General features: G+C 40.4%; 1 protein-coding gene across 1 annotated transcript in view; it reads right to left on the bottom strand.

Annotated features, from left to right (window-relative positions):
* Positions 1–15,533, bottom strand: part of POC1B (POC1 centriolar protein B) — a 689,402-nt gene that overhangs the window by 555,926 nt on the left and 117,943 nt on the right. The window contains exons 3-4 of the mRNA XM_053719233.1: positions 6,497–6,668; positions 6,076–6,255 (exon numbers count right to left, since the gene is read on the bottom strand). Coding sequence (XP_053575208.1) covers positions 6,076–6,255; positions 6,497–6,668 — 352 coding nt within the window. The remainder of the gene's footprint in view (positions 1–6,075; positions 6,256–6,496; positions 6,669–15,533) is intronic.

Genomic DNA, 15,533 nt, shown 5'->3' with positions numbered 1-15,533 from the left:
TTTCCTAGAACCAGGAAAGATAACAAATAGACTAGAAGTCTTTCTGAAATCTTTAGTAGCTTCAACATAATATTTCAAGGCTCTTACCACATCCAAAGAATGTAAAGATCTTTCCAAAGAATTCTTAGGATTAGGACACATTGAAGGGACAACAATTTCTCTACTAATGTTGTTGGAATTCACAACTTTAGGTAAAAATTTAAATGAAGTCTGCAAAACCGCCTTATCCTGATGAACAATCAGAAAAGGAGACTCACAAGAAAGAGCAGATAATTCAGAAACTCTTCTAGCAGAAGAGATGGCCAAAAAGAAAAATACTTTCCAAGAAAATAATTTAATGTCCAGAGAATGCATAGGCTCAAACGGAGGAGCCTGTAAAGCCCTCAAAACCAAATTAAGACTCCAGGGAGGAGAAATTGGCTTAATGACAGGCTTGATACCAACCAAAGCCTGTACAAAACAATGAATATCAGGAAGATTAGCAATTTTTCTGTGAAACAGAACAGAAAGAGCAGAGATTTTTCCTTTCAAGGAACTTGCAGACAAACCCTTATCCAAACCATCCTGAAGAAACTGTAAAATTCTAGGAATTCTAAAAGAATGCCAAGAGAATTTATGAGAAGAACACCATGAAATGTAAGTCTTCCAAACTCGGTAATAAATCTTTCTAGACACAGATTTGCGAGCCTGCAACATAGTATTAATCACTGAGTCAGAGAAACCTCTATGACTAAGCACTAGGCGTTCGATCTCCATACCTTCAAATTTAATGATTTGAGATCCTGATGGAAAAATGGACCTTGAGATAGAAGGTCTGGCCTTAACGGAAGTGGCCAGGGTTGGCAACTGGACATCCGAACAAGATCCGCAAACCAAAACCTGTGTTGCCATGCTTGAGCCACCAGCAGTACAAATGAATGCTCCATTATGATTTTTGAAATCACTCTTGGAAGAAGAACTAGAGGCGGAAAGACATAAGCAGGTTGATAATTCCAAGGAAGTGACAATGCATCCACTGCTTCCACCTGAGGATCCCTGAACCTGGACGGATACCTAGGAAGTTTCCTGTTTAGATGAGAAGCCATCAGATCTATTTCTGCAAGCCCCCACATCTGAAAAATCTGAAGAAACACATCTGGGTGAAGAGACCATTCTCCCTGATGTAAAGTCTGGCGACTGAGATAATCTGCTTCCCAATTGTCTATACCTGGGATATGGACCGCAGAGATTAGACAGGAGCTGGATTCCACCCATGCAAGTATCCGAGATACTTCTTTCATAGCTTGAGGACTGTGAGTCCCACCTTGATGATTGACATACGCCACGGTTGTGACATTGTCTGTCTGAAAACAAATAAACGGTTCTCTCTTCAGAAGAGGCCAAAACTGAAGAGCTCTGAGAATCGCACGGAGTTCCAAAATATTGATTGGTAATCTCGCCTCTTGAGATTTCCAAACCCCCTGCACTGTCAGAGATCCCCAGACAGCTCCCCAACCTGAAAGACTTGCATCTGTTGTAATCACAGTCCAGGTTGGACGAACAAAAGAGGCCCCCTGAACTAAACGATGGTGATCTAACCACCAAGTCATAGATAGTCGAATATTGGGATTTAAGGATATTAATTGTGATATCTTTATATAATCCCTGCACCATTGACTCAGCATACAAAGCTGAAGAGGTCTCATGTGAAAACGAGCAAAGGGGATCACATCTGATACTACAGGCATGAGACCTAAAACCTCCATGCACATAGCTACTGAAGGGAATGATGAAACCAATTTCAGACGTATTTTGTCTGTTAGAGACAAAGTCATGGATACTGAATCTATTTGGAATCCTAAAAAGGTTACCCTTGTCTGAGGAATCAAGGAACATTTTGGTAAATTGATCCTCTAACCATGTCTTTGAAGAAACAATACTAGTTGATTTGTGTGAGATTCTGCAGAATGTAAAGACTGAGCAAGTACCAAGATATTGTCCAAATAAGGAAACACCGCAATACCCCGCTCTCTGATTACAGAGAGTAGGGCACCGAGAACCTTTGAAAAGATCCTTGGAGTTGTCGCTAGGCCAAAAGGAAGAGCAACAAATTGGCAATGCTTGTCTAGAAAAGAGAATCTCATGAACTGATAGTGATCTGGATGAATCGGAATATGAAGATATGAATCCTGTAAGTCTATTGTAGACATATAATGCCCTTGCTGAACAAAAGGCAGAATAGTCCTTATAGTCACCATTTTGAATGTTGGTATTCTTACATAACGATTCAAAATTTTTAGATCCAGAACTGGTCTGAAAGAATTCTCTTTCTTTAGAACAACGAACAGATTTGAATAAAACCCCAGACCCCGTTCCAGAAAGGGAACTGGAACAATTACCCCGGATAACTCCAGGTCTGAAACACACTTCAGGAAAGCCTGAGCCTTTACTGGGTTCACTGGAATGCGTGAGAGAAAGTAACTTCTCACAGGCGGTCTTACCTTGAAACCTATTCTGTACCCTTGAGAAACAATGTTCTGGATCCAATGATTTTGGATTGAATTGATCCAAACATCTTTGAAAAATCTTAGTCTGCCCCCTACCAGCTGCACTGGAATGAGGGCCTCACCTTCATGCGGACTTGGGGGCTGATTTTTATTTTCTAAAAGGCTTGGATTTATTCCAGACTGGAGAAGGCTTCCAATTAGAAACCGTTCCTTTAGGGGAAAGGTCAGGTTTCTGTTCCTTATTCTGACGAAAAGGAACGAAAACGGTTAGCAGCCCTAAATTTACCCTTAGATTTTTTATCCTGAGGCAAAGAGGCTCCCTTCACCCCAGTGACAGTTGAAATAATAGAATCCAAATGAGAACCAAATAATTTATTACCTTGGAAAGAAAGAGATAGCAACGTTGACTTAGAAGTCATATCCGCATTCCAAGATTTAAGCCATAAAGCTCTTCTAGCTAAAATAGCTAAAGACATATACCTGACATCAATTCTAATGATATAAAAAATGGCATCACAAATGAAATTATTAGCATGTTGAATTAGCTTAACAATGCTATACACATTAGGATCTGGTACTTGTTGCGCTAAAGTTTCCAAACAAAAAGTTGAAGCCGCAGCAACATCAGCCAAAGAAATAGCAGGCCTAAGAAGATGACCTGAACACAAATAAGCCTTCCTTAGATAAGATTCAAGCTTCCTATCTAAAGGATCTTTAAAAGAAGTACTATCTGCCGTAGGAATAGTAGTACGCTTTGCAAGAGTAGAGATAGCCCCATCAACTTTGGGGATCTTTTCCCAAAACTCCAATCTATCAGTCAGCAAAGAGTACAATTTCTTAAACCTTGAAGAAGGAGTAAATGAAGAACCCAGACTATTCCATTCCCTAGAAATTACATCTGAAATAGCATCAGGAACTGGAAAAACCTCTGGAATAACTACATGAGGTTTAAAAACCGAATTTAAACGTTTACTGGTTTTAATATCAAGAGGACTAGTCACCTCCATATCTAATGCAATCAACACCTCTTTTAATAAAGAGAAGTTTTGTCAGTGTCAATATCTGAGGCAGAATCTTCTGAACCAGATAGATCCTCATCAGAGATAGATAAATCAGAATGCTGTCGGTCATTTAAAAATTCATCGAATTTATGAGAAGTTTTAAAAGACCTTTTACATTTATTAGAAGGTGGTATAACAGACAGAGCCTTCTGAATAGAATTAGAAACAAATTCTCTCACATTAACGGGAATATCCTGAACATTAGATGTTGAAGGAACAACAACAGGTAATGGATTACTAATAATGGAAATATTGTCTGCTTTTGAAAGTTTATCATGACAACTAACACAAACTACAGCGGAGGAACAGTTACCACAAGTTTACAACAAATGCACTTAGCTTTGGTAGAACCGACATCAGGCAGCAGCATTCCAGAAGCAGATTCTGAGAAAGGATCAGATTGAGACATCTTGCAATATGTAATAGAAAAAACAACATATAAAGCAAAATTATCAATTTCCTTATATGACAGTTTCAGGAATGGGAAAAAATGCAAATAGAATAAGCCTCTGGAAACCAGAAGCAAAAATAAATAATGACTTAAATAATGTCAAAAAATCTGGCGCCAAGTATGACGCCCACAACTGACAAAATATTTTTTGGCGCCAAAAACGTCTGCAACAAACACGAGCGTCATAGATGACGCAACTACGTGAAAACTCTCAGCGCCAACTAAGACGCCGAAAATGACGTCATTACGTCAACAAACGTAATTCACGTGCCAAAAGTCTTGCGCCAAAAATGACGCAATAAATTATAGCATTTTGCACTCCCATGAGCCTAACAGCCACAATTTAGAAAAGAAAGTCAATTTGAAAATTTTTCAGGTAAGAAATAATTTTTCCATATGCATTTCCAAAATGAAACTGACAGTCTGTAAGAAGGAAATATACTGATTAACCTGAATCATGGCAAATATAAGTATAAAACATATATTTAGAACTTTACATATAAAGTGCCAAACCATAGCTGAGAGTGTCATAAATAAGGAAATATACTTACCAAAAGACACTCATCTACACAGAGTAGATAGCCAAACCAGTACTGAAACTAGAATCAGTAGAGGCAATGGTATATAAAAGTATTTCGTCTATCTGAAAAGGGAGGTAGGAGATGAATCTCTACGACCGATAACAGAGAACCTATGAAATAGATCCCCGTTAGGATGACCATTGCATTCAATAGGTAATACTCCCTTCACATCCCTCTGTCATTCACTGCACTCTGAGAGGAACCGTGCTTCAGCATGCTGTGAAGCGCATATCAACGTAGAAATCTAGCACAAACTTACTTCACCACCTCCATAGGAGGCAAAGTTTGTAAAACTGAATTGTGGGTGTGGTGGGGGTGTATTTATAGGCATTTTGAGGTTTGGGAAACTTTTCCCCTCCTGGTAGGAATGTATATCCAATACGTCACTAGCTCATGGACTCTTGCCAATTACATGAAAGAAATTATGTGTGCATATATCGCGCTTCATTCTGCCGACAATCCGGGCCATGAGAGAAACAAATGTACAAAAAAAGCACAAGTAACAGAAAAAACACCACTCCGCTTTACCAACGGAACCTGTATTTGTTTTTGTTAGAAAAACTTAACTGCCCCATAGGAGTGACGCCGGTAAGTGAGCGCGTTCTCCGCTTACTAAATAAACTGGACTTAAGCATGATTCTTATGTTATAAACACCTAGATAACATCTGAGCCCCAAACAAATGTTAACTCCTTTCTTGCCTAGAAGGAGATTTACCCTTAAGTCTCCATTGTCACATCCAAAAGTGCCTGCCCACTGCCAGCAAATGTCCTTCATAAAGGATATTGTGTTTCACATAAAATGCAATTTAGAGTCCTTAACCCCCTCTGTGCCAGCCTCCTAGCCCCAAAAGACAAAAGGCACTTACCTGCACATCTAGCTGTCCGGCAGTAGGACAGCTCACCTGGCATGAAAGGAACTCACTCCTTACACAGACCTGTGAAAAAAGAAAGATCAGAGTAAACCTACTCTGGATTTCTATACTAGGGCAGCAAATATGTTAAGAAAAAGCAGCAAGGCCCACCTTACAAGTTCCTACTGAAGAGACTAACGTGGAGTACGGCTAGACCCAATCTTGAGAGGAAATATCAGAGCAAACCTACTCTGGCTTTCAAAATAATAAAATCTTGATTGAAGAGAAATAAATCAAATTTTCTTCAGATACCAAAACTTCACCTCCTCCATCAACAGAGGCAAAGAGAATAACTGGGGTTTGTGGGTAGGGGAGTCATACTTAACAGCTTGGCTGTGGTGCTCTTTGCCTCCTCCTGCTGGCCAGGAGTGATATTCCCAACAGTAATTGATGATGCCGTGGACTCATATCTTAGGAAATAAAGTAACCTTTTTGCTTATTAATTCAGGTCCAGAAAACCCATTCAACGTCAACTTATTTTAGTGTACTGCAAATTTTGGCTACTTAACTATAAACATAATTTGTTAAGAGGTAGTATATCTCCTTTATTTCTATAAAATGTTTACTGCTATACATATACCTACCTAGCACAACGCACCCAGTTTGTGTGCTGGGCTAGGGAAAATAGGAACTTCTGACGATGCACATTCCATGCCTTAATTGACTTGTCATCAGATGCTGTAATAATGGTCTGCCCATCACTTGAGAAATTAACACTGCGCACTGGTGCTGTGTGGGCCTTAAACAGAGTAGATTCACCTTTGCTGAAAAAAAGATATTTATAAAAATGTGTCATTATTAACTAAATTATTAGAATTTTAAAAGTGTTCTATATTTCTGATGTTAGTGAAATGTTAATTTCACATAGAAACTGAATTTAAAATTAATACTTGACACAGAAAATGTGTGATTGTTGGATTTGAAAAAGCATCTGCTATTAAAATAAGGGGGAAAAAAGAAAAACAGGAAGTTCACATAAGTTTACTACTGTTAGAGAGTACTCACATATTAGGAGTCCAGAGCCTAATAGTTCGGTCTATTGAAGATGATGCAACCATTTGCCCATTAGGAGAAAACTGCACACTAGTCACAGCTTCTTTGTGCCCAAAAAATTTGAATGCTCGTGAATTAGGTTTGAAGTTCCATATCATGAGGAATGTATCTACTGAAGATGAAGCTACAGAAGTAAACAAACCACAGATATGAGATATGTGAAAAGGAACTGTGCAAATACATAAATATTATACATGTTTTTCCTTACTTTGTCACCTGGGTCCCTTATTTTTTCTCATCTCAATAGTTTTTGCGATTTTAATATCCAACACACGAGATATCTTTCTTAACCTTATTGTCACATGTGTTTAAAATTTTCTGTTGCTTATCTATGGCCAGGACCTATTATTCTGCAGTTTCAAAACTTTATTTAACACTACAAAGAAAAAAAAATTGAATGTTCCCTATTTACTTAAAGGAAATATTAACAATTCTCCAGATTTGCACAACCAACACTGTTATATTAATGGAACATGAAGCAGATGATAGATTTTTTTAAACAACTTTCCAATTAGCTTCTATTATTTATTTGCTTCATTCTCTTAGTATCCTTTGTTAAAGGAGCAGCAATGCATTACTGGGAGCTAGCTGAAAACATCAATAAGCCAATCACAAGAGATATTTCTGTGCAACCACCAATCAGCAGCTAGCTCTCACCTCCTAAGGCTACCTAGATATTATTTTCAACAAAGGATATCAAGAGAACTAAGCAAATAAGATAATAAAAGTAAACGGGAAAGTTGTTTAAAATTGTATGCGCTATCTGAATCGTGGAGGAAAATGTACTTTATACCTCTGTGGTTACATTGTATCTAAGCCTCTGCAGGCTATCCCCTTATCTCAGTTCTTTTGACAAACTTGCACAGACACGGAGGGAGGTAGTGGGAGGGGCCCTACGCTACAGATTTTTTTTTTTTTTAAGGGACGGGAAGTTCTGGCAAAAGGGGATTCAGAAGATGGGAAGAGGGCACCCTAATTAATAATTATGGAGAGGGAGAAGGTACGGGGCACCACTACACTACAGAAAAAGTGGGAGGAAAAAGAGCTGTTGGGGCGGGGGAATCAGAGAGGTGGGAAGGTTGAAGAAGGATCACTACACTGCGAGGGAAAATAATTATAGCAATAAAAAAATCAGAGTGTGGGAGTGTCAGGTGGTAGGGTAATCTCTACTCTGCATCAAAAATACTAAATGTATTTTTATTTCATCAAAAAAAAAAATTATTGGTAGTCCACAAAATCCTTGCTCTTACAAATGGGAAAACATCACTTGGCCACCAAGAGGAGGTAAAGACACCGCAACCAAAGCATTTAACTATCCCTCCTCCTACTTCCCCGTCCCTCCCAGTAGTTTAATAGCCAAAGATAGTGAAAAGTAAGTGAAATAAAAGAGGTAAAGAGGTGCAAACTAGGACTGCCACCACATTATAACAGGGTGGGTTATAAGGAAATAATTTATAATTGGGTAAGAATACATTTTGTTTCTTTCTAATGGTAGTGAGAGTCCATGAAATCCTTATTCTTATAAATAGGAATCTATACCCAAGCAGTGGAGTCCACAAACAATTAAGATAGTAATGAAATGTGAGGCAGTCGCCTATTTGTACCACCACCTGAAGAACCTTACAGCCAAAAGATGCCTCTCCTGAGGGAAAAACACCAAACTGATAAAAGTTTGTAAATGTATGCAGAGAAGACCAGGTAGCAGCCTTGCAGATCTGTTCTACATTCTTGAAAGCCGAAGACATGCATACAGAATGAGTGGAGTGAGCAGTTATACAGGCAGGAGGTTGCAGACCCCACACCGCATGTAAGCCATGCAAATGAGATCCTCAGCCAAGAAGATAATGAACAGCAGTAGCCTTTTGACCCTTGCGTTTAACAGAAAACAACACAAACAAGCTAGATGACTGACGAAAATCCTTGGTAGCATGAAGATAGAATTGTAATGCCCTAACGACATCCAGATTGAGTAATAATCTCTCCTTAGAAAACCATTAGGACATAAGGATGGCACAACAATCGCCTGATTTATGTTGTCCACAGATACCAACTTAGGCAGCAAACTGGATTTAGTTCATAACACGGCCTTATCCTAGTTGAACACCAGATTAGGCGGATCACAGGCAAGAGCGGACAATTCTGAAACTCTCCGAGCAGAAGAGATTGCCAACAAAAACAGCACCTTCCAAGATAGCAACTTAATGTATAAGGAACGCATAGTCTAAAACGTAGGCTGCTGTAAAACTCTAAGAACTAAACTAAGACTCCAAAGAGGAGCAGTAAGTTTAAAATAGGCCTGATTCTATTCAGGGCTTGAACAAAAGATTGAAAATCTGGCAACCGGGCCAACTTTCTATGCAACAAAACTGAAAGAGCTGGGATCTGGCCCTTAATAGAACTAGCCGAAAGACCCTTGTTTAGTCCCTGTAGGAACTGTAGAATACGCTTGTATAAAAGTATCAATTATAGACTCAGAAAAAGCGCTCTGAGCTACAATCAATTATTCAATCTCCAGGAAGTCATCCTCAAAGATCCGAGATTTTGACAAAAGAATGGACCTTGAGCTAGAAGGTCTGATATCTGAGGAAGACACCATGGAGGAGCAGATAACATCCTTATGAGATTTGCATACTAAGTCCTGCAAGGCCACGCAGGGGCTATAAGAACCGCAGACACCTTCGCCTGTTTGATCAATGCTACAACTCGTGGAAGAAGCACAATCGGGGGAAACAGATAAACTAGCTGATAAACCCAGGGATCTGTTCATGTGTCTATTAACTCCGCCTGAGGATCCCGTGATCTCGATCTGTACGTCACCGAAGTACAATCTTGTTTAAGACCTCCAGATTCAGAGACCACTCCATGAAGTGAAGAGTCTGGCACTTAGACAGTCCGCCTCCCAGTTATCCACCGCTGGAATAAGGATAGCTGAAATCAGGCAAACTTGACCAGGATAAGATGCGTGCCACTTCCTGGATTGCCAATGAGCTGCGGGTCCTCCCTGATAATTTACATACGCCACCATTGACATATGATATTGTTTGACTGAAATTGAATATAATGGACAGAACTTAGCTGGGGCCATGCATGTAAGGCATTGAAGATGGCTATGAGCTCTAGGAAATTTATGGGAAGAGTCACTTCCTGTGAGGACCATACTCTCTGAGCACTCTAACTGCCCCACACAGCTCCCCAACTGAACAGATTGACATTTGTGGTTATCTCCCAAATTGGGCGAAGAAAGCTCATACCCAGAACTATGGGCTGGGGTATCATAAACCAAGAAATAGAATCCCTGGTGACAGGATCCAGATCTATCACCTGAGACAGGTCACATGATCCCTATTCCACTGCCTTAGCATGTATAACTGTAGAGGTAGCAAATGATATTGAGCAAATGGCATGGCAACTGACGTCACCACCATAAGATCAACTACCTCCATACACTGTGTCACCGATGAATAAGGGGTGGACCGAAGCCTTCAGCATGCTGACTGAAGTTTGAACTTTTCATGACTCCCATAAAACTCACTCGAGGAGTGAGGGAACAATTTTCCAGATTTACTTTTCAGCAGTGACAATGAAGATACCAAAGTAACGTCTCTGTGTGAGTGGCCGCTATCTATGAAGATAAAGCTTGAACCAATAAATCGCCCAAGTATGGAGCCACAGCAATGCCCTGCAGTCTGACCACTGCTAGCAGAGCCCATAGCACCTTGGTAAAGACCTTTGGAGCCTTCAAGTACACTGTAGACATGAATTGTCCCTGAAGGACTAGAGGAAGTAAAGATATGATTGTTTCTATTTTGAAGGAAGGGACCTTCAAAACTCTGTTTAGGCACTTTAGGTCCAGAATAGGCCGAAAAGTTTCCTCTTTGTTGGAAAATGAAAAGATTTGAGTAAAAGGCTTTTCCAATGTCCTCTAGATATTTACACATTGAAGAAAGGCCAATCTCCTTTCTGGCCCTTTTGACAAACACAATAAACCTCCGTCTAGGAAGATGAGATTGGAATCCTATCCTGTACCCCATGGAAACAATTTCCTGTAACCCAAGGATCCTGGACAGACTGAGGCCAAACCCCTTGAAACAGACAGTCCAAACCCAGGGCCAAATAAGGTTTTACCTTTAAAAGGCAAGGACATTTATTTGAATTTGGAGAACATATCTGCAGACCAGGACTTTAGCCATAGGACCCTTCTGGCTAGAAATGCCAGACTAGTATTCTTAGCGATGATATGCACAATTTCGAAATTTGCATGGCAAATGAAGAAAAAAAATTATATATATAAGACTTTTCTCACTGAATTCTGTCAAAGTTTTTAAATTGACCATTAAAAATTGGACTTTTAATCTAAGGCGCTGATGGCTTCTATATATATGTAGCCCTCAGTTTACGCTGGGTAATGGTTGTAAATCTAAACCATTGTAAATTGAAACCCAGTTTATACTGTAAGTCAATGGGAAGTGAGGCAGTTAGGTTCCAAACCCCTCTCAAAATTGTCATAAGTAACACCTAATACATTATTTTTAAAGCTTTAAAATGAAAACTTTAAATGCTAAACAGCATTATAAACAGTATCAAATAATCACACAACGCAGAATATATAATTAAACTAAGTTAAATGAACAAAAACATTTGCTAAACTGCATTATAAACCTTATGAAATAATCCCACAACACAGACTTTACTTGCATTTTTCTGCAAACAGTTCTTTCTATGCATTCCAATCTGGACTAATTTATAGACAGGAAGATCTTGTTCCTATGAAAGCTGCTCCATAGCTCATGTCTAGCTAGACTAATTAATTCTAGCCTGTTTGTGTGCTTGGTTTGCATATCTTTGCTGCAACACAAGTGGACAGCTCCACCTACTGGCTATTTTAATCAATACAATGCTTCTCAATGCTTTTCAATAGCAGTCACATGACTGAAAAAACATAATTTATGTAAGAAGTTACCTGATAAATTAATTTCTTTCATATTGGCAAGAGTCCATGAGCTAGTGACGTATGGGATATACAATCCTACCAGGAGGGGCAAAGTTTCCCAAACCTCAAAATGCCTATAAATATACCCCCTCACCACACCCACAATTCAGTTTAACAAATAGCCAAGTAGTGGGGTGATAAATAAAGGAGTAAAAAGCATCAACAAAGGAATCTGGAAATAATTGTGCTTTATACAAAAAATCATAACCACCATAAGAAAAGGGTGGGCCTCATGGACTCTTGCCAATAAGTTCTTACATAAATTATGTTTTCTTTCATGTAATTGGAAAGAGTCCATGAGCTAGTGACGTATGGGATATCAAATACCCAAGATGTGGAACTCCACGCAAGAGTCACTAGAGAAGGAGGGATAAAAATAAACAACAGCCATATGCTGAAAAATTAATCCACAACCCAAAAAGGAAATTTATGCTTACCTGATAAATTCATATCTTCTACGATAAGACGAGTCCACGGATTCATCCTTACTTGTGGGATATTATCCTCCTGCTAACAGGAAGGGGCAAAGAGCACCACAGCAGAGCTGTATATATAGCTCCTCCCTTCTCTCCACCCCCAGTCATTCGACTGAAGATATAGGAAGAGAAAAGAAAAGTTAAAAGGTGCAGAGGTGACTGAAGTTTTGAAAACAAAAATATAATCTGTCTAAAATGACAGGGAGGGCCGTGGACTCATCGTATCGTAGAAGAAATCAATTTATCAGGTAACCATAAATTTCATTTTCTTCTACTAGATACGATGAGTCCACGGATTCATCCTTACTTGTGGGATACAATACCAAAGCAACAGGACACGGATGAATGGGAGGGACAAGACAGATACTTAAACGGAAGGCACCACTGCTTGAAGAACTTTTCTCCCAAAAATAGCCTCCGAAGAAGCAAAAGTATCAAATTTGGAAAATTTGGAAAAGGTATGAAGGGAGGACCAAGTCGCAGCCTTACAAATCTGTTTAACAGAGGCATAGTTTTTAAAAGCCCATGTGGAAGCCACCGCTCTAGTAGAATGAGTCGTAATTTTTTCAGGAGCCTGCTCTCCAGCAGTCTCGTATGCCAAGCGGATGATGCTTTTCAGCCAAAAAGAAAGAGAGGTAGAAGTAGCTTTCTGACCCCTACACTTTCCAGAATAAACAATGAATAGAGAAGATATTTGACGGAAATCCTTGGTCGCTTGTAAGTAAAACTTCAAGGCACGAACCACGTCCAAGTTATGTAACAGACGTTCCTTCTTAGACGAAGGATTAGGACACAAGGAAGGAACAACAATTTCCTGATTAATATTCTTATTTGAAACAACCTTAGGAAGGAATCCAGGTTTAGTACGCAAAACCACCTTATCAGAATTGAATATAAGATAAGGCGAATCACATTGTAACGCAGAAAGCTCAGAAACCCTTCGAGCAGAAGAAATAGTAACTAAGAACAAAACTTTCCAAGATAAAAGCTTAATATCCATGGAATGCATGGGTTCAAACGGAACCCCTTGAAGAACATTGAGAACTAAATTCAAACTCCATGGTGGAGCAATAGGTTTAAACACAGGCTTGATTCTGATTAAAGCCTGACAAAAAGACTAAACGTCTGGGACATCCGCCAGATGCTTGTGTAGTAAAATTGACAAAGCAGAAATTAGTCCCTTTAAGGAACTAGCTGATAATCCCTTCTCCAATCCTTCTTGGAGAAAGGATAAAATCCTAGGAATCCTAACCCTACTCCATGAGTAGCCCTTGGATTCACACCAATAAAGATATTTACGCCATATCTTATGGTAAATTTTTCTAGTGACAGGCTTTCGAGCCTTAATCAAAGTATCAATGACCGACTCAGAGAATCCCCTCTTAGATAAAATCAAGCGTTCAATCTCCAGGCAGTCAGCTGCAGAGAATTTAGATTTGGATGTTGGAACGGACCTTGGATGAGAAGGTCCTGTCTCAATGGCAGTTTCCACGGTGGCAGAGATGACATGTCCACTAGATCTGCATACCAAGTCCTTCGTGGCCATGCAGGCGCTATCAGGATTACTGAAGCTCTCTCCTGTTTGATTCTTGCAATCAGACGAGGTAGGAGAGGAAATGGAGGAAACACATAAGCCAGGTTGAACGACCAAGGTACTGCTAGAGCATCTATCAGTACAGCTTGGGTATCCCTTGACCTGGACCCATAACGAGGAAGTTTTGCATTCTGACGAGATGCCATCAGATCCAATTCCAGTGTGTCCCATTGATGAATCAATGCCACAAACACCTCCGGATGGAGCTCCCACTCCCCTGGATGAAAAGTCTGACAACTTAGAAAATCCGCTTCCCAGTTCTCTACTCCTGGGATATAGATTGCTGATAGGTGGCAAGAGTGAGTCTCCGCCCATTGGATTATCTTGGAAACCTCTATCATCGCTAGAGAACTCTTTGTTCCCCCTTGATGATTGATAAATGCTACAGTCGTGATATTGTCTGACTGGAACCTTATGAATTTGGCCAAAGCCAACTGAGGCCACACCTGAAGCGCATTGAATATGCTCTCAGTTCCAGAATATTGATTGGTAGAAGAGACTCCTCCTGAGTCTAAACACCCTGAGCCTTCAGGGAATTCCAGACTGCACCCCAGCCCAAGAGGCTGGCATCCGTCGTCACTATAACCCATGCTGGTCTGCTTAAGCACAGACCCTGGGACAGATGGTCCTGTGACAACCACCAAAGAAGAAAGCCTCTGGTCTCTTGATCCAGATTTATCTGAGGAGATAAATTCGCATAATCCCCATTCCACTGTCTGAGCATGGACAGCTGCAGTGGCCTGAGATGAAAGCGTGCAAACGGAACGATGTCCGTTGACGCCTGAATCAAAATATCGTCCAGATAAGGCGCCACTGCTATGCCCCGCGGCCTTAGAACCACCAGAAGGGACCCTAGCACCTTTGTGAAGATTCTGGGAGCTGTGGCCAACCCGAAAGGAAGGGCCACAAACTGATAGTGTTTGTCCAGAAAGGCAAACCTGAGAAACTGATGATGATCCTTGTGGATAGGAATGTAAAGATACGCATCCTCCAAGTCCACGGTGGTCATATATTGACCCTCCTGGATCATTGGCAAAATTGTTCGCATGGTCTCCATCTTGAACGATTGGACTCTGAGAAATTTGTTTAGACATTTGAGATCTAAAATCGGTCTGAAGGTTCCCTCTTTTTTGGGAACCACAAACAGATTTGAGTAAAACCCCTGCCCCTGTTCTAGTTTTGGAACTGGACAAATTACACCCATGGTATAGAGGTCTTTTACACAGCGTAAGAACGCCTCTCTTTTTGTCTGGTCTACAGACAAACGTGAAAGATGAAATCTCCCTCTTGGGAGAAAATCCTTGAATTCTAGTCGATACCCCTGGGTCACAATTTCTAATGCCCAGGGATCCTGAACATCCCTTGCCCAAGCCTGAGCAAAGAGAGAAAGTTTGCCCCTACTAAATCTGGACCCGGATCGGGGACTGCCCCTTCATGCTGTCTTGGTAGCAGCAGCGGGCTTCTTAACTTGTTTACCTTTATTCCAGGTCTGGTTAGGTCTCCAGACTTACTTGGATTGTGCAAAATTCCCCTCCTGCTTTGTGGCGGAGGAGGAAGTAGAGGGTCCACCTTTAAAGTTTCGAAAGGAACGAAAATGATTTTGTTTAGCCCTCATCTTAACAGTCTTGTCCTGAGGAAGGGCATGACCTTTACCTCCAGTAATGTCGGAAATTATTTCCTTCAGTTCAGGCCCGAATAGGGTCTTACCTTTAAAAGGAATATCTAAAAGCTTAGATTTTGATGACACATCAGCAGGCCAAGACTTAAGCCATAACGCTCTACGTGCTAAAATGTCAAAACCTGAGGGGGCGGAGCGAGCAGCCGAGCATGATGGCCGCACTTCACTGAGGCTCTGACTGCGGGCCGGGTATAAATGCTTTTAGCCACGACTTAACACTCAACTAAAAAGCCCACATCAACTACAAGATA

This window comes from Bombina bombina, chromosome 6 (genome assembly GCF_027579735.1).
Source record: "Bombina bombina isolate aBomBom1 chromosome 6, aBomBom1.pri, whole genome shotgun sequence".
Classification (NCBI taxonomy): domain Eukaryota; kingdom Metazoa; phylum Chordata; class Amphibia; order Anura; family Bombinatoridae; genus Bombina; species Bombina bombina.
Note: the sequence above shows the minus strand (reverse complement) of the source record. Positions and strands in the feature narration are given on the sequence as shown.